At 48.6% G+C, this 24,494-nt stretch overlaps 1 protein-coding gene across 1 annotated transcript in view; it reads right to left on the bottom strand.

Moving 5' to 3' along the window:
* Nucleotides 1-8,653, bottom strand: part of LMF1 (lipase maturation factor 1) — a 96,086-nt gene extending 87,433 nt beyond the window's left edge. Inside the window, exon 1 of the mRNA XM_070413351.1 lies at nt 8,559-8,653. Within this exon, the coding sequence (XP_070269452.1) occupies nt 8,559-8,574 (16 nt within the window). The 5' untranslated portion in view covers nt 8,575-8,653. The remainder of the gene's footprint in view (nt 1-8,558) is intronic.
* Between the last annotated feature and the right edge of the window lie 15,841 nt (nt 8,654-24,494).

The raw sequence follows: 24,494 nt of genomic DNA, 5'->3' as shown, positions 1-24,494 counted from the left end.
GCCGGTTTAGGCCTGATTGGGCCTGGCCTGTGCGGATCGGACCAAAATCGGCAGTCTGACATCCCCCGAGGGTGTAGTAGTGCACGAAGCAATAGGCAGCTAGGGAGGAGCCCGAGCCTGGGCCAGGCAGCGCTGCTCCCATTCATCCAGGCCCTGCCGCGCCTGCCACTGCTCAGTAGCACTGCCGCGGAGATGGGAGAGGCGAGTGCTGCCACAGCTACGCTTGCCAGCCGTGAGCCTGGCATCTGGCACCCATCGGTCAGCACCCCCAGTGTGGGAGTGCACTGACCACCCGGGGGCAGCTCCTGCATTGAGCATCTGCCCCCTGGTGGTCAGTGCATGTCATAGTGACTGGTGGACCGGTCGTTTGGTTGCTTAGGCTTTTATACAGATTATGCTCATACCCTGGCTGACAGGCAAGCTGTGAATTGGTAAGAATTCCCCCCACTTTCTTGCCAAGCACAGAGCCCCCCGAAGGCTCACTCAGGAAGCAGGCAGACAGGGATTAGTAATAAAGCCTGTTCTTCTAAGCCACCCTGATTTCTGACGCATGTCTGTGCTGATCTTGTCATCCACACTGAAGCCCTTGGTTGTGTGGTGATGGCAAACAGAAGCAGCTCAGGATGAAAATGCCACAGGAACTAAAACAGCAGTCCTCAATGTGCCCACGCAGTCAGCTGGCATCTACCCTGCCCCAACCCCAACCTCTGCTGGAAAAACTTGTCACAGGACCGTGGGGAGTGAAGCCCCGTAGCACCATCAAGGCCATCTCAGTGCTGAGGTGCAAGAGCGAGAAGGGCCTCTCTGTGGGTGAGAAGGGCTGTCTTCTTGGGGCCCAGCTGAGGAAGCTCTGACATAGCTGGACCTTTGTGAGCACAATTGTCTGACAAGAATGGAAGGGTCTACAGCCCTGCCCTCCTCCCTCACCACCTGGGACTGGGCCCCTGCCTGGCACTGGGTACCTGACCCTTATTACCAAAGCAAATGGCACCATTCTGCTTCCTGGAACCTCATAAATCCGAAGGAGAAATTCATTTTTTATGCATCAAATGTATCTATACCTGATGAAAGTGATGGGCTATGAACCAGGGCAGGGACAGCCATGGAACAGCGTTGTATTTAAGGCTCAGAGCTAAAATCAGGGTTTCATCCTCAATAGTCAGAGCGGAGCCTGACCCTGGTCCCCTCCACATCTCCTGGGCCTGCTGGCATCTGTTCTCGGCACTCTTTGAAGTTGATAGCGTCCCTGTGTCAGAGGGACATGCCAGAAGCAGCTTCCTCCACAGGAAGAGACCTCCTGAGCCGCCCAACCTCGGTCCAAGTTTCTAGAGATAATCCTTTCTTCTTTTTGGGGGGGCCAGGAAGGTGGGGAAGAGAGAAGGATGGTTATGCAGCCATCCTTAATAGAAACAAAGAAGCCCTCTAGGATTATTGCCAAAGTAAAGCAGAGACAAAAAGATCACAAATCCAGCTTTTTGGAAAAGCCGATGCTAAATTAACTGGAGAAACTAGGGCGGAAGTCACAATCAGGATTTCCAATAAGGTTCCACCTTTCCCATGTCCAGAAGAAAGGACCAGTGTTAGAAAGGCCTGTCCAGCTGTCTCCCACAGCCCATCCCCAGAAGGCAGAGAGCGCCTCAATCAACCAAACAAGAACATAATCAGAGCCTAACAGTGTTAATGGTGGCTAAGTCCTTCTTTAAGATCACCTACATTTTATCTATATATATAAAAAGCCAGCTACTGGAACACAGTAACGACTGGAACAACCGGTCACTATGACGCCCGCTGCAGCCAGTGAACTGGCCCGATCAAGTGGTGGGGCCAGCCAGCCAACCTCCCGCAGCCCCTCCCCCAGCCCAACCCTAACCCAGATCAGCCCCCCCACCCCGATCAGGGGCATGGCTGGCTGGCCAACTGCCTGTGGCCCCTCCCCTCCGACTGTCCCCGCCCCCCAATGGACCCCCACCACTCCAATCAGCCCGTGGCCCTTCCCTCCCCACCCAGTTCCACCCCTGATCAGCCCCCCCCCACCAACCGGGGGTGGGGCTGGCTGGCTAACCTCCCCTGGCCCTTCCCCTGGCCGTTGACCCCCCCATTGCCCCCAACCCCAATTGTGGGAGGGGCCGGAGGGGGGGGGAGGCCAAGCCGGCCAGCCAACATCCATCTGTCTCCTCCTCCCAACAATCCCAGCCCAAACCCGCCCTGATTGGGGCCAGGGTGGACCCCACCTGTGCACGAATTCGTGCACTGGGCCTCTAGTGCAATAATAGTTCCAAACTCTACCTCTTTCTCTGAAATGCCACCAATCCCCAAGATGTTTAAACTCCTAGAGTTTAAACACTGAACAAACACTGAAGTACCAACATAGATGAACTTAGATGTATGCAGGAGTCCATACTGATCAATGATTAAATAAATAACATGGGGGCAAAAGACAGGTGCTCTACCCGCAAGGAGCCCTGATGTGGGCTGTGCTAGTGATGCCTCCAAAGGTAACACATGGAGTAGACTTGGGAGGAAAGGAAGGTTCACAGTGGAGACACCTAACAGTCATGACCTGGCTGGATACCAGGTCAGCATCATGGAGATGAGTTATGTCAATGGCACAGACTTGATATAATGGATGATGACAGCACTGTACCTCTGTGGTCTTCTCCCCAAATCCACACCCAGCCAATGACGAGGAAACATCAGACACATCCCAACAGAGGCCTACTCAACAGAACACCTGACCAGTGCTCCTCAAAACGGCCAACGGATCAAAAGCAGGAGAGTCTGAGACATGGGCCCAGAGGAGCTAAGGCAGCGGTTCTCAACCTGTGGGTCGCCACCCCTTTGGGAGTCGAATGACCCTTTCACAGGGGTCGCCTAAGGCCATCTGAAAACACATATATAATTACATATTGTTTTTGTGATTAATCACTATGCTTTAATTATGTTTAATTTGGAACAATGAAATTGGGGGCCACCACAACATGAGGAACTGTATTAAAGGGTCGTGGCATTAGGAAGGCTGAGAACCACTGAGCTAAGGGGACATGAAGACCAAACATGTGGGTCTTGGTGGGATTCTGCGACAGAAAGAGGGCATTGGGAAGGAACTGAGGAAATGTGAATAAATAATACTGTGTTGACACTGGTTCATTAGGTGTGACAAATGTCCCATCCAATGAAAGAGGATAAAAATAGGGGAAATTGGAGTGGGGTACAGAGACACTCTCTGCACTATTTCTGTGATGATTCTATAAATCTAAAACTGTTCTAAAAAGTGAAGTTTATTAAATTAAAGACAAGTCAAGGTGGCCAGACAGCACCAGTATCTGTGCCTGTCAGGAGAGCTGCCTCGAACCTTGCCCATTCCTTACCAGCACCCAAAGCAGAGTGCAGGCTGGGGCCCCAGGAGGGACTGGCCATCCAGGTCAGGACAGTATACACTTCCTTCCACTGGATGCAACATCTGGGGGCTCTTGGCAATCTCTGGGCAGTCAGACCCAAATTCTCAGTAAGAAGAATGAAACCAAGGTGAGTTCTCAAAGGCATCCCTACCTCAGTCCAACACCATCTGAGAAGAAAGGGTTAAAGTTCCATAGCAGTAGGTGCCTGCCACCTAATCTGAGGCACCTTGTTGCCCGATCTAATCCCAGGCTGCCTCTGACTCCCATCCCAACAGACACAATTCTGTGCCTTCTCCTAACAAGGCCTCCTTATTTAAATAAAAAGGAACCAAGAGTGGTCCTTTAACTGCCCCCGCCCCCATTATCCTCAGGACGACTTTGATACCTGTCATCACTACCGTACTTGAGCATTATCAATCAAAACTTATTCCAGTCACACTCAACTGATAACGAGAGAGAGTGGGCTCCTACGAAGCTGAGGCCCCAAAGCCACCTTGCACTGTGTCCTCAGAAACCTTGAGCCTCCACACGGGCTCACCCTGCACCCCTACCCGCGCCCACAGCCTTGTTGCGTTCTAACTGCCCGCTCGCAACAGCCAACATAAAGGAACGTCTGGCCACATGGCGCTGGGCCGCGTTCATATTTCCTGTCTTGTAGAATACAGTCCCGTCCAGTCACCTGTCCCACGTCCAGAAGAAAGGACCAATATTAGAAAGCCCTGACCAGCTGTCTCCCACAGCCCATCCTCAGAAGGCAGAGAGTGCCTCCATCAACCAAACAAGAACATAATCAGAGCCTAAGAAAATGTCACAAAGGAAGTGAATCTGCTCCTCCTTTTCCCTCCCACCCAAGGGATTCTCTGACCCATCCCCAAGCTCTGAACTGCCCTGGCCTACTCTGAGTCCATCTACTTGAACCTGGGCCCTACAAGGTCTGCTCTCCTGGGGTGTGGGATGGCTGCCTTCAAGAATGTGGGTTATTAGCCTGTGAAGCACGGACTGCATGACTGAAGCCACTCTCCCCAAAATGAAGCCTTTCAACCACTGCCATCATGAAGTGCATTCATTAGGCTCCCACTTGCCTCGGCAAGTGTCAGGATCCAGACAGGAGAGCGAAGCAAGGGCAGTCATGGTTCACGCATGTGCAGGATGTCATGTATGGCCCCATGACACTGGTCTTGGAAACTCAAAGCCCCGCCGAGCACAGGGTTTTAGCTGTCTCCCTTGGCAGCAGTTTAAGATCCCCACGTGCGCTGAGACATTCGTTCCAGCACTGTGAAGTTGTCACGGCACTGGTCTGGTCAGGAAGAAGGGAGAGAAAGTGAAGCAGTGGCCACAGCATGCACTCGGCAAAGCTGGGCAACCCGATGCAGGGCTGAGTGCCTGCGAAGCGCCATGTGCACCTGCCTGGCGCCTCCTCGCCCCACGGGGGCTTCCTGTCCCTGCCACAGGACGCCAGCTGGACAACACTTGAAAGACGTTCCATCAACGGTGTCTATTATCTGAGCATCTCATCCCAAACAAATATTCTTTCCTCTCAACTTAAAATAAAGGAGACATGAAAGGAACAGACTGTGTCTAATTTTCATTTCAGGGTATCAGAAAAAGCAAGCCCATTTTCCATTTAAGTGGTCCTCACTCTCTCAGTAAGCTCTCAATAACACTCTGACAACTCAAAAACTATCACCCCCAGGGAAACGGGTCAGAAGCTGACCTCAGGCACTGTCAGGGTCGAGGGCACCTGAACTGTGCTAACCACCCACCTGGTGCTCATGGAGTCCCACCCCACAGCCCCCAAGCCTGTGCCAAACCTGCCCACAGTTCAGCTGTGACCATGGACATCTGGCATCAGGAACATGGTCTCTGTTGACAGATGTTTTCTTCTTCTACATTTTCCACCTAAAACATCTCGGGTGTCATTTGTTTTATTTTGCTTTCGCGAGCTTCAATTAATTCGAATCACATTTTGTAACATACCCAGGGGTAGGGGAGCAGAATATCTTTCCCAATGAAAAAACACAAGCCTGTATTTTTGGTCAAATGTGCTCAGACTCGTTTTCAGACTTTTAAGCATGGGGTTAATCATCCCGACGGTATATCCCAGACATGAGTCAAAAATACTTTTTGAAGTAAAACTTAAAGTTGATACGGTTTGGCTGCCAGGTACAATAAGGCATGATCCGTGCCACCTGTTACAGACGGAGCATGCCATCTCCGAGACAAAGGCACCTAGGATTCTTCTCCCTCTAGGGTGGATTAAACTCATGGGTCTCAAGAAATAGCAGCCCCTTGGACACCATAGTAAAACCCAGCCAGAGGCCTCTTGCGCTGGTAAACAACTACTGATCAGGAGACTGCAGGCGGGCAGGAGCCACCTGTGGCCGCCACGGGGGTCAGATGCCCTGAAGTGGCGGCACCATGAAGTCTATGCAGGAAGGAGCAGGTGCAAGTGAAGGAAGCATCACTGTGCTCAGGGCCCACCTCAGACAGCCAGGCACACCTTACCAGGCACCAGCCCCTATTTCCACGGTCACTGCTTTGTCCTTTATAAACAGAAAATGCAATAAATCATATTTAATTTCTCCACCTCCCCAGGAAACCAACACAGCTTCTGTATGGAACTGAACACAGTGCAGGTGCCATAATGGCAGGCTGTCGGTCACTCAGTGCTTGTGGACACTCATGAAGATGCCCACAGCTGAGTGACAGTGGCACAGCCCTTGGCCTTTTTTCCAGCGCATGCAACTCACGCCACAGTTGCAGGTGCTGAAGTTTCCCCAAGTCTCTTCCTAAATCCCAAGCTTTTGACTGCCACGGGGCTTGCTCTCAACAGTCCCTCGTCAACACAAGGCCCCATGGGTGGCAGGGTGGAGGGGATTTGGGGGTGATGAGATGCTGAGTCCCCTTTTAACAAGCTGAGTTTGGGGGCAGCGCATTCTGCACACTAATGAGCTTCATTCACACTGGCCCCGACCCAAGCCCAGCACAAATCAGCACTTCCCACAGCAGGAAGAGGCGCGGAAAGATCCAGCCCAGATGCCCTCTCACAGCCGTGTGCATGTGCACTGGGGACCAGGCACAGACGACAGAGCTCAGCGGGGACGGCTGCAGGGATCCCAGTCCACGCTACAGCTGTGGGGCCATTCAAAATAAATCAACTGGGGGACTGAAGGTCAGCTCCTCACGCCCAGGAGTTGGACCTTCTTGGTTAAAGACCCCTCTCTGGGAAGCGTCACTGTCCTGATCCGGGACCCAGTGACCCTCTCCACCCTGGGCCAGCACAGAACAGACTGTCAGAATGGACAAAGCTTTCCTCCCAGAGGACAGACGGGCCCTGGAAGGACCATCCGAACAGCGGCCCCAGATGTGTCGAACCTCCTACATGTCTGCACAACCAACCACCCCACATCTACTTCCCACATGTCTACACAACCAACCACCCCACATCTACTTCCCACAGGTTTACACAACCAACCACCCCACATCTACTTCCCACATGTCTACACAACCAACCACCCCACATCTACTTCCCACATGTTTACACAACCAACCACCTCACATCTACTTCCCACATGTCTACACAACCAACCACCCCATCTACTTCCTACATGTCTACACAACCAACCACCCCCACATCTACTTCCCACATGTCTACACAACCAACCACCCCATCTACTTCCCACATGTCTGCACAACCAACCACCCCACATCTACTTCCTACATGTCTGCACAACCAACCACCCCACATCTACTTCCTACATGTCTGCACAACCAACCACCCCCAGATCTACTTCCCACATGTCTACACAACCAACCACCCCACATCTACTTCTCACAGGTTTACACAACCAACCACCCCACATCTACTTCCCACAGGTTTACACAACCAACCACCCCACATCTACTTCCCACATGTCTGCACAACCAACCACCCCCACATCTACTTCCTACATGTCTGTACAACCAACCACCCCCACATCTATTTCCCACATGTCTGCACAACCAACCACCCCCACATCTACTTCCCACATGTCTACACACACTGACCCTACATCTACTTTGTGCACATCTACACAGACACCCACCTCCATGTCTATTTCCTGTATGTCTAGACATCCACCCGCATGTCTACCTCCTACACGTGTACACTGAAACCCATCCCACACCAACCTGCATACTTACCTCCTGCATGTCTACAGAGACACCCACCCCTTTCCTAGAGCCTTCTGTCAGGGCTTGGTCTTATCTTCCAGAGTGTTCTGTGTGTCCTCTGGTAGGTGACCTTCCCTATTGTGGAACCCAGAACTGGGAAGAAGAGCGGGATCCCCCTCCTCTGACCAGTTGAAACAACACTCCAGGGGCCCGACTTCATCCAGGCCACAGGCTGCCCTGACACGCCCTTGTGCCTGTGCGCATTCCCACAGGACTTCTCCACTCTCCTCACCTCCCTGGAGCTCCATCACCACCTCTGGTTCCTTCGGCACTGAAGCCGACTCTCCCCAACGCGGCCGATCTGGTCTCTGAGGCCTGGTCTAGCTGGTCAAGATTCCTCTTAACAAGGAAAGGACAGGAGAGGGCAAGGAGCAACAACTCCACTCTGTCACCGGAAGCTCACCTGGTGACTTCCACTTCCATCTCACGGTGTGCTGGCGCCAGGAGGCTGGCCGTGCAGTCTCGGAGCGGCCATGCCACTCCCAGCAGAATCACTGACTGCTCCCAAAGAACAAAGGCTCCTGCATTTTGGTTGTTTGGCAATTAGCAATCACTACCATGGCCTCGTTAAAATAATGATATTCTCCTGAACTAAGGTAAGAAGAAAGCCTGCTCAATCCCTCCAGCTGCCAGGAGGTGGTGGTTTGCTCTGCAGCGTGTAACATCCCCTAGATCAGCCGTGGGCAAACTACGGCCCACGGGCCGGATCCGGCCCGTTTGAAATGAATAAAACTAAAAAAAAAAAAAAGACCGTACCCTTTTATGTAATGATGTTTACTTTGAATTTATATTAGTTCACACAAACACTCCATCCATGCTTTTGTTCCGGCCCTCCGGTCCAGTTTAAGAACCCATTGTGGCCCTCAAGTCAAAAAGTTTGCCCACCCCTGCCCTAGATGCTGAGGTACAGCATGCCTGGCTCACGTGTGCCCAGTTCTTCCCACTTACCAGATCTGTCCCACATTGACCAGGGACATGTAGAGGACCCAGAGCGCAGTCATGAGAACCATATTGGCACAGCCAGTAACCAGGATGAAAGATGAGATGCCCAACCCGAGCAGCGCGAGGGCATCCAGGTTGGAGTCCATGTGTGACCAGTCCAGCAGCCAGAGGATGGTGGGGGCGTAGCTCACGGTGTCCCAGCCAACCTGCCCCTGGAAGTGCTGCTGCACACTCTTCAGGTACACCCTGCAGGGCAGGAGTCCTCTGTCCCCGATCAGCTGCTTGTTCTGATGAAAAGCCACCAAGAATGCCACAACTGGAAGAAAAAGGAAAGGATAAAAGGAATATGAGTAGGAACACACCATCCGTGGACACCAGTGGGTGCTTTTCCAACGTGTGGGGACTCAGCTGGGCAAGATGAGGCAGAGTCTGACCAACAGTTTGGAACCAAAGCATGAACTCGGGGTCTGAGTATTTCTCAAAATCTTGGGGGAAAGTTTGGAAGACCCAACCTGGAGAAGTCACGTGTACATGTTTATATACCTATAAATACCTACTTATACACATTGTATGTGTGTGTATATAGATATACATGTATATAAAAGTGTGTCTGATTGCATGTAAATGGTCAGTTAACCACCCAGACTGCACGCAGCATTCCCATCATAAATACATCCTGATAACCCATGAGTCTGATCAATGGTGCTACTCCTGGAACTACCCACAGTATTTGAAGCTTATGATAATGTTCACATGTAAGTCAGGATTACCCTCCATTCAAACCACAAGTTTCTGAATTAGTTTCTAACAACTCCCACTCCTATGAGAGTACAGTCACGTCCTCTGGACTTCAGTGTTTACACAGAGATGCTTTGCACAGAGATGCTTCAGGGAGAGCGCAGCCCTCCTGTTTGTGACCGTGAGGAGCAGGGAAACCAAGAGAGGAAGGGCAAGGAAAAGGCAGTTCCATAGAGAGTGCTGGGATGACACTGAGACACCGCTGGGTAGAGAACACACTCACACTGAAGGAGACACAAGCTGCACTTTGTGTAAAGCTAAACAACACTGCATTCGATAGTGAATAAAAATGCATCCCAGGCAGCAGAGATTGAGATGGAGAACATGGTGGTGGGTTAGGCTCACAGGTGTAACAGTCAGCACCTGCCCTTTCAGGAAAGTGGGCACCCCTGGTCCAAAGCACACAGCAACAAGGAACTGTGTGTTTACAGCATAAGTAAAGCAAAATAGGTAAGAAACAGCACAAAGGCTGAAGGGAGATACTGGAAATATGCTGTTCGAAGGACCTTACACTACACAGAAGGTGCAGACTAGTATGTGAAGGTAGACTCAGACTAACTTAGAATGTATTATATTGTAAATCCTGTGGGAGAGAAAAAAAATGTTTAAAACAATTCTAAAGGAATAAATCAATGCAGATACTAAAATAAAATAATAAAAAATGCTCATTTAAGCAAAAAGAAAGCAGGGAAAAAGCAACAAAGATAGGAGGAACAAACAGAAAATAACTAGCAAAATGGTAGACTTTAATCCATTACTTTAACTGGAAATGTTCTAAACACATCAGCAAACACATAAATTGTCAGACTGAATAAAAAACAGGACCCAGGTCTATTCTGCTTATACGAAATCCACTTTAAATATAAAGACATCGGTAGGTTACAAGTAAAGGCACAGAAAAAGATATCATGCAAATGCTAATCCAAAGAAAGCTGGATGGCTTTATCAATATCAGACAAAATAGATGTAAAAGCAAGAAATGACAAAAAAGGGCACTGCATAGTGATAAGGGATCAACAAATCGCTATTTAATACTAAATGTGCATGAATCTAACAAAGCATGTGTATAAATAAAATGAACTAACTTAGTACATATATGTATATATTCTCTACACATACTAGTATCAACTTGACCCAACTGACACAGATTGCTATACAGTATCAAAAAGCAAGACACAACTATATGACATATTTAGAGCACTCTACTTAACAGCAACATATATATGTAATTTTCAAGTATACATGGAACATTAAGACACACCACAGTATGAGCCATAAAGCACATACCAACATATAGTAGAACTGAAATAGACAAAATATGTTTCCTGACCACACAGAATTAAACTAGAAATCAGTAACAGGATATTACCTGGAAACATACTCAAATCTTTGCAGATTAACCGCACACTTCTAAATAAACTATGGTTTTTTTAAAGGCACAAGAGAAATTACAAAATATTTTTAATTGAATGAAAGTTGAAAAAACAACATATCAAAAATTGCGGGATACTGCTAAAGCAGTGCTTAAAGGAAAATTTACAGTATAATGTCCATGTTAGATAAATAGAAAGGTCTCATATCTAAACTTTTCCTTTAAGAGATCAGGGATGGGAGGGGAAACAAATTACAAAACAAGCAGCAGGAAAGAAATTGTCTAAAATTTAAGAACAGAAACCAATGAAATTGAGAACAAGAAAAAAAAATAGGGAAAATCAATAAAACCAAAAGTTGGTTCTTTGAAAAGGTCAATATAACTGATAGACCTCTAGCCAAACTGACCAACTGAAAGAGAGAAGACACCAATATCAGGAATGAAAAAGGAGACGGGCCGGCGTGGCTCCTTTTTGAGCGTCGGCCTATGAACCAGGAGATCGTGGTTTGATTCCTGGTCAGGGTACGTGCCTGGATTGTGGGCTTGATCCCCAATGTAGGGCGTGCAGAAGGCAGCCAATCGATGATTTTCTCTCATCACTGATATTCCTCTCTCTCTCTCCCTCTCCCTTATGAAATAAATTTATTTTTATTTTTATTGGCAATAAACATGTTTTCAATACATATGCACTAAAGCAGGAATTGGAGCGGTTGAAAACTGTTTTTAAAAGAAATGCAAAACTCATTACGTTGTATATTAAATGTATACATAATATTTTTGTGTATCAATTATATCTCAATAAAGCTAAAAAATACATCTGTATGCTAACACTTATCCATAAATAAAAAGTAAAATACTATGATTTTCACATATTAGATTAAAAGATGAAGCCAGAAAATAGCCACATTGGCCTTGGTGTGAGGCAACAGACCTTTTCAACCAATGCAGGTGGGCATAAATGATGCAAACTCTTTGAAGACAGTTTGGCAATATCCCATGCAGCCTCTGTTGGACCCAATACTACTACATCTAGGATCTCAAATTGTCAAAAAGAGTGAGGTGGGTTTTTCTGTGCTGCTTAGAACAATCTATACGATATTGTTTGCTTTAAAAAAAGTGTAGAGAACAGTGCGTGTGTGTGTGTGTGTGTACTAGTATATATATATATATATGCATGTTTTTATTTGTATAAGATAAATAACCAGGAGTCACTTTGATGGCTGGTATGTGTTTTATTGGATAACTCCAATAAAACACATACACAAGTTGTTGAACATAAAGGCCTGTATAAAAACTCAATTGGTTGGGCATCATCCTAAGCACCCAAAGGTTGCTGGTTCAATTCTCCATCAGGGCACATGCTTGGATTTCAGGCTTGATCCCTGGTAGGGGGCATGCAGGAGGCAGCCAATAGATTCCCTGCTTTCACATGGATGTTTCTCTTTCTCCTTCTTCCTTCCTCTCTCTCTAAAAATCAATAAAAATATATTTTTTAAAAACCAAGTCATTAGCCCTAGCTGGTTTGGCTCAGTGGACAGAGTGTCGGCCTGCCAACCGAAGGCTCCCAAGTTCGATTCCAGTCAAGAGCACATGCCCGGATTGCAGGCTCGATCCCTGTAGGGCAGTGGTTCTCAACCTTCCTAATGCCGCGACCCTTTAATACAGTTCCTCATGTTGTGGTGACCCCCAACCATAAAATTACTTTCATTGCTACTTCATAACTGTAATGTTGCTACTGTTATGAATTGTAATGTAAATATCTGATATGCAGGATGTATTTTCATTGTTACAAACTGAACATAATTAAAGCATAGTGATTAATCACAAAAACAATATGTAATTATATATGTGTTTTCGGATGGTCTTAGGCAACCCCTGTGAAAGGGTCGTTCGACCTCCAAAGGGGTCGCGACCCACAGGTTGAGAACCGCTGCTGTAGGGGGTGTGCAGGTAGCAGCCGATCAATGATTCTTTCTCTTCATTGATGTTTCTATCTCTCTCTCCCTCTCCCTTCCTCTCTGAAATCAATTTTAAAAAAAGGGAAACATTGTTACTGATCCCACAGACATTAAAAAGATAATAAAGGAACATTATAATCTAAGATCATAAATTTGACAAATCTGATGAAATATACCAATTACTTGGAAGACAAACTACTAAAACTCACAAAAGAAAAAAAGATAATATATCACAACAATTGCATCTCAGAAATGCAAGGCTGGTTTAATACTCAAAATTGATCAATGTAGTTTTCCACACTAACATTAAATAAAAAAAACCCCATATGGTAATATCAATCAACACACACATAAAAAGCACATGACAAAATTCAACATCCATTCATGATAAAAATGTTCAGCAAATTAGGAAGAAAAAGAAACTTCATCAACTTATAAATGGTAGCTATGAAAAACAAGAAAGGGTAGCTATGAAAAACATCCAAAATACTTAAAGATGAGCAACTATTTTCCTCCTAAGATTTGGAACAAAGCAAGGATGTCTCTCTCACTACTCCTATTCAACATTGTATGGGAAGTCCTAGGTAGTGCAATGAGGCAAGCAAAAGAAAGAAAAGGCATATAGATTAGAAAGGAAGGTATAAAACTGTCTTTATTAACAGATGATATGATTGTCTATATAAAAAGATCCCAAATAATCTATTAAAAAAACACCCAAACTCTTAGAATAAGTGAGTTTATGAAGGTCAGAGAATACAAGATTAATATACAAAAAGTCAACTGTATTCCTCCTATATCAACAATGCACGACTATAGTCTGAATTTTATAATAGCTGACAATAGCACCAAAAATTGCATAGATAAAAATCTAACAGATTCTAACAGAATCTGCATGTGGAAAACTACAAAACACTGATGAAAGAAAATCTCAATAAATGGAAAGATACATCGTGTTCATGGATTGAAGAGTCAGCACGTCAATTCTCCCCACTTTGACCTATAGACTCAATGTAATCTCAATCAAAATATCCAGCAAGCTTTTCTCTAGATTTTTGTTTTGTTTTTTCTAGATGTTTTGTGATTCTAAAGTCTATTTGGAAAAACAACTTGGAATAGGCAAAATAATTCTGATAAAGAACAAAGTTGGAGGACTCATATTATGCAATGTCAAGACTTACTACAAAGCTACAGTAATCAAGGCAGTGTGATACTGGCAAAAAGACAGACACATAAATCAATGGGCCAGAAAAGAGAGCCTAGAAATAGATCTCCACAAATACAGTCAACTGATTTATGACAAAGGTACAAAGACAATCTTTTCAAAAAATGGTACTGGAACAATTGAATGTCCATATACAAAAAGATGAACCTTGACACACACCTCACATCTTACACAAAAATTTACTCCAACCCTAACCGGTTTGGCTCAGTGGATAGAGTGTCGGCCTGCGGACTGAAGGGTCCCAGGTTCGATTCCGGTCAAGGGCATGTACCTTGGTTGCGGGGCATATCCCCAGTGGGGGGTGTGCAGGAGGCAGCTGATGGATGTTTCTAACTCTCTATCCCTCTCCCTTCCTCTCTGTAAAAAACCAATAAAATATATTTAAAAAAAAAATTTACTCCAAAAGGACAGTAGCCCTCAATATAAAATATGAAAGTATAGAACTTCTGGAAGAAAATCTATGTGACTTGCGTCTAGCAATGAGTTTTTAGATACAACACCAAAAGCATAACCCATGAAAGAAAAAAACTGATAAATTTGTACTTTATCAAATGAAAAACTTTTGTTCTGTAATTAATACTTTAAGAGAATGAAAAGAAAAGCCACAGATTGGTAAAAGATATTGCGAATCACGTATCTGATAAAGGACTTGTATACAGAATAAAGTAACATTAAAATTTAATAAGAAAACAAAACCCCAAATTTTAAAATGGGCAGAAGATATGAACGGACATTGAAGGCATTGTTTCACACAAAGAAGATACACAGATGTCAAATAAACACATGAAAAGATGCTCAATATCATTTGTTACTGGGGAAACGCCGATTAAAACCACAATGCAATATCAACACACACCTATCATAACAGCCAAAATCCAAAAATGTGAAAACTCCAAATGCTCCAGAGGATTCAGAACAACAGGAACTCTCATTCATTGCTGGTGGGAATGCAAATTGGTGTGCCATTCTGGACGAATTTGGCAGTTTCTTGTAGAGTTAAACATAGATTTACCACATGATCCAGCAATTATACCCTCGGGTATTCACCCAAGTGAACTGAAAACACATTTACACAAAAACCTGCATGCAAATGTTCATAGGAGCTTTGTTCATAATTGCTAAAACTGGAAAACAAACATCATTGTCCCTCAACATGGAGATGGATAAACAAACTGCGATACATTCATACAATGCAATAATATTCAGAGACAAAAATGCAGGACTGTTGATTCATGCAACATGGATGAGTCTTAAGTGCATTTTGCTAAGTAAAAGATTCCAGACCCCAAGTCTACATATTGCAGGATGCCATACATACGGCATACTGGAAACAGCAAAACCACAGGGACCGAGCACAGATCAGAGCATGCCAGGAGCTGGTGGGGGGGAAGTGGTGGCTATGTGCACAAGGGGATTTTCGGGGGATAGAAATATACTACAGAATACTGGATGATGGATAACTAAGCATTTGTCAAAACCCATAGAACTAACTGTACATCACAAAAAATGAACCTTAATGTATACAAACTATCAAAACAACCTAGCCAGAAGGTCAGGGGATGCCAGGATGGAATGCAGACTGTGACAAATGAACTCTATTGCAAATGTATAACAGACCACACGGAATGGGAGGGTGAAGGGAGGGCTGGCCTAAGTAACTTTGGAAAGTGTTCCGAGTGAAAACTGTAAGGACAAAGACAAAAGGAACTGTAAACATTGGAGTCTAGTTGGTTTTTCTCACGGGGGTAGGTGAACAATTCTGAAACTGCTTTGCATGTGTACTGGGGGTGAGCAAATAAACAAACTGTGGTGGATAGTGGGGTAAGATTTCTCACCGATGGAGAAGAAAGTTGCAGACAAGCAAGAATGGGAGGCCGTCCACACCTGTGCACTGGGTTAGACTCGGAGATGCCAGGGCGATCTCACATTTACCTGAACATATATATTCAGATGGATATGCAGAGAAGCAACCATACATGGGTGTACACACACATATAACCTAGCTCTGCCCACTAAGAGGGTCTGAAAGCAGCGACACCTGTAGCAATGGACACCCAGACTTGAGTGTCTAACACTCTAATAAAAAGAACCAGGGCTTCTGGAGAAATGGCAGTTTTTAAGTGTAGGAAATATGAAAGGAGCCTGTCGCATCCTATAGGACCAGAAAGGAAGGAAGTGCTGGAAGGATAAACAACAGGGACACGGGACACAAGTGGGAAGACCCACCACCAACCAGAGCTAGACATTTGACACCACAATGAGTAACAGCATTGGACCACAACCCCAAGAGAAACTAACTCTGAAGGCGGATAAACAGGGAGAAGACACATCCTCCTCATAGAGGAATTCCAAGTAATGGCGATGCCTCCTCCAAAGGGTGGCAGAGTCCTCCCCTCGCTGGGAGCATGGGATGGCCTCCGTGATCAGCTCCTAGGGGACAGAGAACGGACAGGAAACGTAGAACCTGACAAAGACACATAGCAGACGGAGAGGCTGTGACATGGCAGAAGGTTGGGTGGGAGGGCAGCAGAGAGCTCCCCACAGCAGTTGCCATCGAGTATGTGTGTGTGTGTCCCTTTCCTGACTCAGACGGGTCCTACACACTCCAGAACCCACCTGGGCTCTTCCACACGGGACCTAATTATCGGTCAGCCCCTACCCCCAGTCCAGGAAGGGGTGGGGGTGAGGCATGAAGACTTTCTCAGCTGCTCCCTATGGGGTAGCCCAGAGAGAGATCTAGGATAGGTGAACAGGCCATCTATATACCTATACATGCATTATCACGATGTCTGCAAATATTCTTTAAACATAAAAAAGAGCCCTGGCCAGGTGGCTTAGCTGGTTGGAGCATCATCCTGTACGCCAAAAGCTTGTGGGTTCAATCCCCAGTTGGAATGCATACGGAAACAATTGATTGATGTTTCTCTCTCTCTCCTTTCCTCTCTCTCTAAAATCAATAAAAACATATCCTTGGGTGAGAATTAAAACAAATATAAATAAAAAAGAAAGGGAATGAGGGATAAATGGTGACGGAAGGACACTTGACTTGGGATAGTGAACACACAATATACAGATGATATGTTATAGAATCGTACACCTGAAACCTACAAAATTTTATTAATCAATGTCACCCAATAAAGTCAAGAAAAAAGAAAAAATGACTTTTCTCTTTCAGATAAATCACTATAAAACTGAACCAGAATCATCCCTAAAATGTCATTCTCCACCAGGCAGTTTTTAGTGACGGTGGTTAAATTCTGGCTTTGATAGAAGAGCCCGATACTTTTTCTTTAAAGGCTTGTGCTGCAGAGAGCTCAGAGGTAGGGCAGTGGGGTTTGTTTTTTAAACAAACGGGAAGCATTTTACAGAGAAGCTTGTAAAACCAAGCAGAGTGTTTCATTAGAATTTCAGTGGCCTGGAGAACAAGAAGGAATGTCCCAGAAACTCTCAGAAGCTCAGAACAACACAGAATGAAGCAAGATTTCAAGCATTCTTTTGGTTCCACTTTTCCCTCAAAATTTCCGAAGAACAGCTAAGAGTTTAGCAAACGTGGGTGTGAATGGTTCTGCCCTGCTACTTCAATCCTGCGCTCGGAGCCATCTGGGAGCCAGGCGGAGCCACAAGATCCCAGGAGACTTGATTTGTTGTAACCAACAGTGTAACAAGCTACCCCTTTTAGAAAGTGCAACTGAGATTCACCTCCAAGCACAGTACTCAGCCAAGGAGTATTAATGGAGGGGGAAAGGTAATAAAATTCTACTATATGTAATGTAAAGAAAGAGGATAGAGTAATTGCAAGAAATCAAAATATACATGACAAGCATGGTATCACAAGATGCGTCTAAACCAAAAAAAAAGGTACTATAAGCAAACCAGAAATTAGAGCTGATCAGAAACTAGCTTTGAGGTACTTTCGAAGTTGAATTTTTAAAGAATGTTGTCCCAGGGACCCTGAGGTAACAATGTGAAACTGATGAGATAAGCAATTTTGTTCATGTGTCAAAAGTCCTTCATTGGCTCCAATGCCCACAGCACAGTCACCATTACTCTGATGGTCCCAGCAGTCACAGAGGTGAGTTCCACATGGGGGCACAACTCCCAGGACCTGCGAGGAGCCCGTCTTCTTCTCCATCAGACCCTCATTTAGCTTTGTGAAGTGGCTTTGCAGGGCCCACCCAAACAGGGAGGCTAGATGGGTCGGTGGTCCCCAAATGGGGTGTTTGGGACACGGGCTCAAGTGAGCCGACGACATAGGACCAGAGAACATCCAGAATAGGGCAGAGAATTCCCCAGGGTCCCTGAGAAGAAACAAGGAAGGGACCTCACATAGACCTGCCACCAAATAACAAGGGCCAGAGCAAGGATGGGGAGGCTCTAAAAGCTTCCAGAGAGAAAAATAGGTCCCTGTGATATTGTCAGACAATAAATATTTCTTTGGTCTTCATCTCTGGTCCTGGCACAGAGCTCCTAAAAATTCTGGGATTTCCTTAGTGATGGGGTGAGAAGAGCATTTGTTGCTATTCATTAGCACAATCCTTTCAGTGTTACCTGGATTCATTCCCATGAGGTGACCCTTGGAGGAGGGCGCTGGTTACCAGGTCTGGAACTCTCAGTCCTGTCCCCAAACTTCTTGAAGGGAGAGGGGCTAGGTGACTAAGCAATAGCCAATGACCAATGATTTAATCAACCAGCCTGTGTAACGGAACCTCCATAAAAACCCTAAATGAAGGGGTTTGGAGAGCTTCTGGGTTGTTGAGCACGTAGAGGTGCTAGGAAGGTGGTGCTCCTGGAGAGGGCCTGGGAACTCTGCACCCTTCCCACATCTTCCCTGAGCACCTCTTCTATCTGCTCTTCCTGAGGTGCATCCTTATAACAGACCAGTAAATAAGAGTTTCCCTGAGTTCTATGAGCCCTTTTAGCACATTGTGGAACCCGAGCAGGGCTCATGGGAACGCTGATTTACAGCTGGTCAAAAGCCCAGGTGACAACCTGACCTTGTGACTAGAGCAGTGGTTCTCAACCTTCCTAATGCCGCGACCCTTTAATACAGTTCCTCATGTTGTGGTGACCCCCAATTTCATTGTCACAAATTGAACATAATTAAAACTGAACCAGAATCAGTTTTGTGATTAATCACAAAAACAATATGTAATTATATGTGTTTTCCGATGGTCTTGGTCATTCGACCCCCAAAGGGGTCGCGACCCACAGGTTGAGAACCGCTGGACTAGAGTCTGAAGTGGGAATGATCTTATGGGACTGAGACAGCCTGTGGGGTCTGGTCAATGCCAGGCAGTCACTGTCAGAATTGTTTTATGTGAGGAAAAAACTCACATATTTGGTGTCAGAAGTGTGTGAACAGAAGAGTTTTCCTTTAGGCACTTGCATAAGAGCAGGAGTCAGACTGTGTGAAGACTTCTCAACACCAGGAAGTCCTGAGGAAAACTGCTTTGCCTAAGATTTGTAGACTCAGGCAAACTGATAATTTCCATGCACACAAGGAAAGACATCAAAGTCATCTTCTCCATATCCTTTCTTAAAAGTTGTTTGGAGATATATTCCACCAAAAAGAGAGAATAAACCAAGAAATAAGAAGACTGAGATCTGAGGAATGGTGAATACAACTGGAGGGAGGACCAGGGGGCCTTGCAGGGGTGCAGTCTGTGAACTGAATGTTCACACCCAGGGACTAAGGATAGTGCAGGAGCAGGCAAGAGAGGGGAAGAAAACATGGAAGAGTGTCCGGTGGCGACACAGAACAATGATAAAGACTGTGTGCAAAGTCAAGGAAATTTTACGGAGCAGGAGGTATCCCTGGAAGACAGCGGGGTCTAAATAAAACAGACTATGCTGCAAGGAGCTCACAGGTGGACGAACAGACTGGTGTGTTAACAACATTAAGAATTCTAAATGCATAGAGAGTGAAGGAGGCTCAGGGTAAGGGTCCATTATTCAGCCTTGCGGTGCGCTTAGCAGTCCATGAGAGTAACGATAAAATTCAACATCAAGTGAAATGTGTGAAGAGCCCTATGGCCTCGTGGACAATCACCGGGGCTTCAGGGACTCTGAAGTGGCTCACAGTCGAGGGAGATCTGGAACCCACTAGAGAGAGAGCAGTGCAGGATCCCCGAGCCATCTCAGCCAGACAACCTGTCCCTGAAAGATGGGAAAATGGCCTTCATACAGCTGAAAAATACTGATTTTACCCCAAGCGTACTTGCAAGACAGAAAAAAAATGCATCTGCCAAAGCAAATCATTCTGTGCTCAGCACAGACTATATCTGCTTGACCCTGTGGCTCAAAACTGTTTCCTTTTGAATTGAACAGAGAATCCCCGTGGAGATCAAAGGCAGCCTGCTCACTTGAAAGCGGAGGGCCAGGTTTTATAAAGTTGTGCTCTCTCTCTCTGCAAGCGAAGCCCCTGGGGTTTTTCCACTGTTACCGGCTCCCCTTTCCAAGGTCTAATAAAGTCTCACAGATTCACTTAGTCCTGACTTCATCTTTTGCTAAGTGACAGCTCAAACGTTTAGAATGAGTATTTAATCCTGTGGAGGATAAAGCAACACCACAAGGACTATTTTTTTATGTAACTTAAAAGAGAAAGAGGGCTGAGCTGAACGCCCATTTGGCAATCCCCTGACACATGGAGTCCCCCCAAGGAAGCCTTGCAGTGACAACTACATGTCCACTGTGCGCCAGGAGACAGCCTGAGTTATCCCTCACCCGCCTGGGACGCTGCCCATTTATGGGAGGTCACTGTCCAAAGAGCAGCAATTCTCTTTCTCCCACGTGTGAGGGAAGAGATTTAGAAACGAAGCTGGGCCCTGCAGTGCCAATAGCACACAATCCAGGGACCAGCATGCAAGTTGACTGACCCCTCGCCCAGGCCTCTCAGCCTGGAACTCTTCCCATCCCCACTGGTCTCCCCTCCCTTATAGGTTTAAGAATCTCAGAGTTTGGTTTTAGTCATGACTATAGGTCGGGCTCAAGAAGCATGTACTACTTGTGTGTTCCCTGCTGTTCAGTGCTCAGGGCCTTTGCGCCCTTCTGAGTCTCGGGACTGGGGTTGGGGAGGTGGACTCAGCGCTGGCCGCCAGGCCTGGGGCTGGTGTCCTGGGCACCGACTGACTTCTCTGGGCTCCGCAGGCTGGCTGGGCAGGCCCTGTACTGCTGCCGGGTTTTCAGATGTGGGTGTCACTCAGCCCCCAGGTAATGCGAATGCTTCGCCTGCTGCTGTCTCAAAGCTGCCAACAAACCTCTGGTGAACCTGAGGAGGCGGGGGTGGGGTGGGGTGGGGGGCGCCTCGGACCTGCTGGGCCGCTGGGGTGATGAAAGTCCCGGCGGCCCCGGGTCCCACAGGGGCTGCCCACCGGTCAGGATGCGCTCGGAGCGCAATCGGAGGCGCACAGAGTGCAGACACTGCTCTCTGTGGCTGGGCTGCTCCGGTGTCCAGGAAAGCGGTGCTGCCCAGGGCGCTGGGCGCCCACGTCCTCGCGGCCCCCAGCCCATATCAGACTAATGAACTCGGGTTTCCGTAGCGCGGCCCCAGGCCGGCCGAGGTCCTGCGAGGGAGCCCTGCACAGTCCTGCTCCATTTGGGGTCCTGACTTGGGTCCCGGCAACTGACGGCCGGCGGGTGTGACTGGGGAAGAGGGGGGCAGGCAACGGAGGGCAAAGTGGGCGCAGGTAAGAAGTCACCTGCGAAGACCAAACCTACCGCCCCCCATGCCCCCCCCGCCCCCCGCTCCCCAAGACCTCAGCCAGATCCCGGGACCCGAGGGGAGGGAGTCGCGCGGTGGGGTGAATGGGCCGTGGCGTGGGGGGGGGGCGCATATGGGGAGCGGCCTGGGGACGGGGCGAGGCAGAGTCACCGGCGGGAGTCGCGTGCGCGCGAGGAGGAGCGGTACCGACGGAGCGCAGGCCCCGCGGACTCACAGTAAACGAAGGCGAGGGCCCTCAGGAGCACGATCCTGGTCAGCCAGAAGGTGCCCGCGCGCAGGCGGGCCGGGCAGCCCGCGGGGTCGTGCGCTGGCCCCGGCGGAGACGCAGGCTCCTGGCCAGCGTCCGCAGCCTTCCGCCTCCTAAGCTGCTCCCCGGGCGCCGCCATTGCGGGGCCCTCACGGGGCATGCGCGGAGAGCGGTGCGCGCCGGGACGCCCGCCCACAGCGGAGAGACCACGCCCACTCCGTCGGGCCGGACCAGGAAGGACACGCCCACGTGCGGGGAGCGGTCTCGAGGCCCGAGCACGTGCGTGCCCCCAGCAGACCCCGTGCGTGCGGGGCACTGTAACAGTGAGGGCAAGGGGGTGGGCACCTAGGAAACCATAAGCATCACTCCACTTGGAAGGGGTTGACCCCCTCCATTCATTGACTCATTCATTCACTCACTCATTCATCAGCCAACATTGACGAGGGCCCCCAGTGCATTCCCTGACCTAGGCGTCAGCCCTCAAGGACCCGTACTCTAGGGAGGGGGCAGAAGGCACTCCAGAAATAGAAATGCAATGGGAAGGAGACGGTTGGAATGTTTGTGTCTGGCCAGTACGGGAAGGGGAAGTTGGTGGTGGTGATGGGGGGAAGAGGGGGGATCGGGGGTCTGGTCATCCTTCAGGGCAGCTGGGCTGTGGGCAGCTGAATACCCTGTCAGGTACTTCACCCCCTCTGTGGCTCATGGAGTGTGTGGAGTTGCAGTCCCATGGAGGAAAGGCTGGAGCAGTGATTCAATCCAGGGCTCCAGGCTGTTATTGCCTGTACCAGAGGCCCCATGCATGAAATCCGTGGACTGGGGTGGGGGTGGTCCCTCAGCCCTGCCTGCACCCTGTTGTAGTCTGGGAGCCCTCAGGGGATGTCTGACTGACGGCTTAGGCCTGCTCACCGCAGGAAATGGGCCTAAGCCATCAGTCTGACATCCTTAGCGCTGCCGTGGAGGTGGGAGTGGCTCCTGCTCAGGGCTTCTGGCTGAGTGGTGCTCCCCTTGTGGGAGCACACTGACCACTAGGGGGCAGCTCCTGCATTGAACGTCTGCCTTCTGGTGGTCAGTGCGCATCATAGCGACTGGTCATTCAGCCACTTGGTCGATTTGCATATTAGCCTTTTATTATATAGGACTAGAGGCCCAGTGCACAAAAATTTGTGCACTCGGGGGGCGGGGGGAGGGGGGTCCCCCAGCCTGGCCTGGGCCCTCTTGCAGTCTGGGATCCCTCGGGAGATAACAACCTGCTGGCTCAGGCCTGCTCCCAGGTGGCAGAGGGCAGGCCCAATCCCTAAGTGCAGCCCCTGGTCAGGCTCAGAGCAGGGCCGATTGGGGAGTTGGGGCACCGCCCCGTCATGCACAGAGCAGGGCGGATCGGGAGGTTGCGATGCCACCCTCAGTCACGCTCAGGGTAGGGCCGATTGGGGGGTTGGGGCACCGCCCCCTGTCACACTCAAGGCAGGGTCGATGGGGAGGTTGCAGCGCGACCCCCTGTCACGCACAGAGCAGGGCCGATCAGGGGGTTGGGGCGCTGCACCCTGTCACACTCAGGGTAGGGCCAATGGGGAGGTTATGGCTCTACCCTGTCACACACAGAGCAAGGCCCATGGAGGGGGGTTGGGGCGCCACCCTCTATCACCCACAGAGCAGGGCCGATCAGGGGGTTGGGGCGCCACCACTGTCACACTCGGGGCAGGGCCAATGGAGAGGTTATGGCTCTACCCTGTCACACACAGAGCAGGGCCGATCAGGGGGTTGGGGAGCTCCCCCCTGTCAAACACAGAGCCGCAAGGCAATCAGGGGATTGGGGAGCTCCCCCCTATCAGGCACAGAGCAGGGCCCGTGGGGGGAGGGGGGTTGGGGCGCCGCACCCTGTCACACACAGAGCAGGGCCAATCAGGGGGTTGGGGAGCTCCCCCCTGTCAGGCACAGAGCAGGGCTGATCAGGGGGTTTGGGCGCTGCCCCCTGTCACGCTGATCCCGGTGCCAGGAGCCTCGCTGCTCCGCTGATCCCAGTGCTGGGAGGCATATTATCCTTTTACTTTATAGAATAGAGGCCTGGTGCATGGGTAGGGGCTGGCTGGTTTGCCCTGAAGGGTGTCCTGGATCAGGGTGGGGGTCCCCACTGGGGTGCCCGGCCAGTCTGGGTGAGGGGCTGAGGGCTGTTTTCTGGCTGGCGAGTGACTAAAGCTTCCAACCGCTCCTTGTTTTCTTTTCTTTTTATTTTTTTTATTCTGGGCCAGCTTTAGCTCTGAGGCCTCGCTGCTGAAAACATCGATACAATGTTTCGGTCTGGCTGGCTTTCAGTCTGGCTGGTTTCTGGGGTTTTGTTTAGCTTCTTATTTGCAACAGAGTACATAGTTGCTTAGAGTTGCAGCTGAGAGGCCGGAAAGTGAGGCGGGGAATGTTAGAGTCCGCAGCAAGCAAGCCTCATGCTCGCTTCAGTGCCTGGCTGCCGGCCGCCATCTTGGCTGACAGTTAATTTGCATATACTCACTGATTAGCCAATGAAAAGGGTAGCAGTCGTACGCTAATTACCATGTTTCTCTTTTATTAGTGTAGATGTGTGTGTGGCCAGGTGCATTGCAGGTGTCCCCTCCTGGACTTCTCATCGTTGCTGTC

The sequence above is a fragment of the Myotis yumanensis genome, unplaced genomic scaffold, assembly GCF_028538775.1.
Source record: "Myotis yumanensis isolate MYYU_CA2020_CCGP unplaced genomic scaffold, mMyoYum1.0.hap1 SCAF_4, whole genome shotgun sequence".
Lineage (NCBI taxonomy): Eukaryota > Metazoa > Chordata > Mammalia > Chiroptera > Vespertilionidae > Myotis > Myotis yumanensis.
The sequence above is the reverse complement of the archived record's forward strand: the minus strand, read 5'-3'. Positions and strand labels throughout refer to the sequence as shown.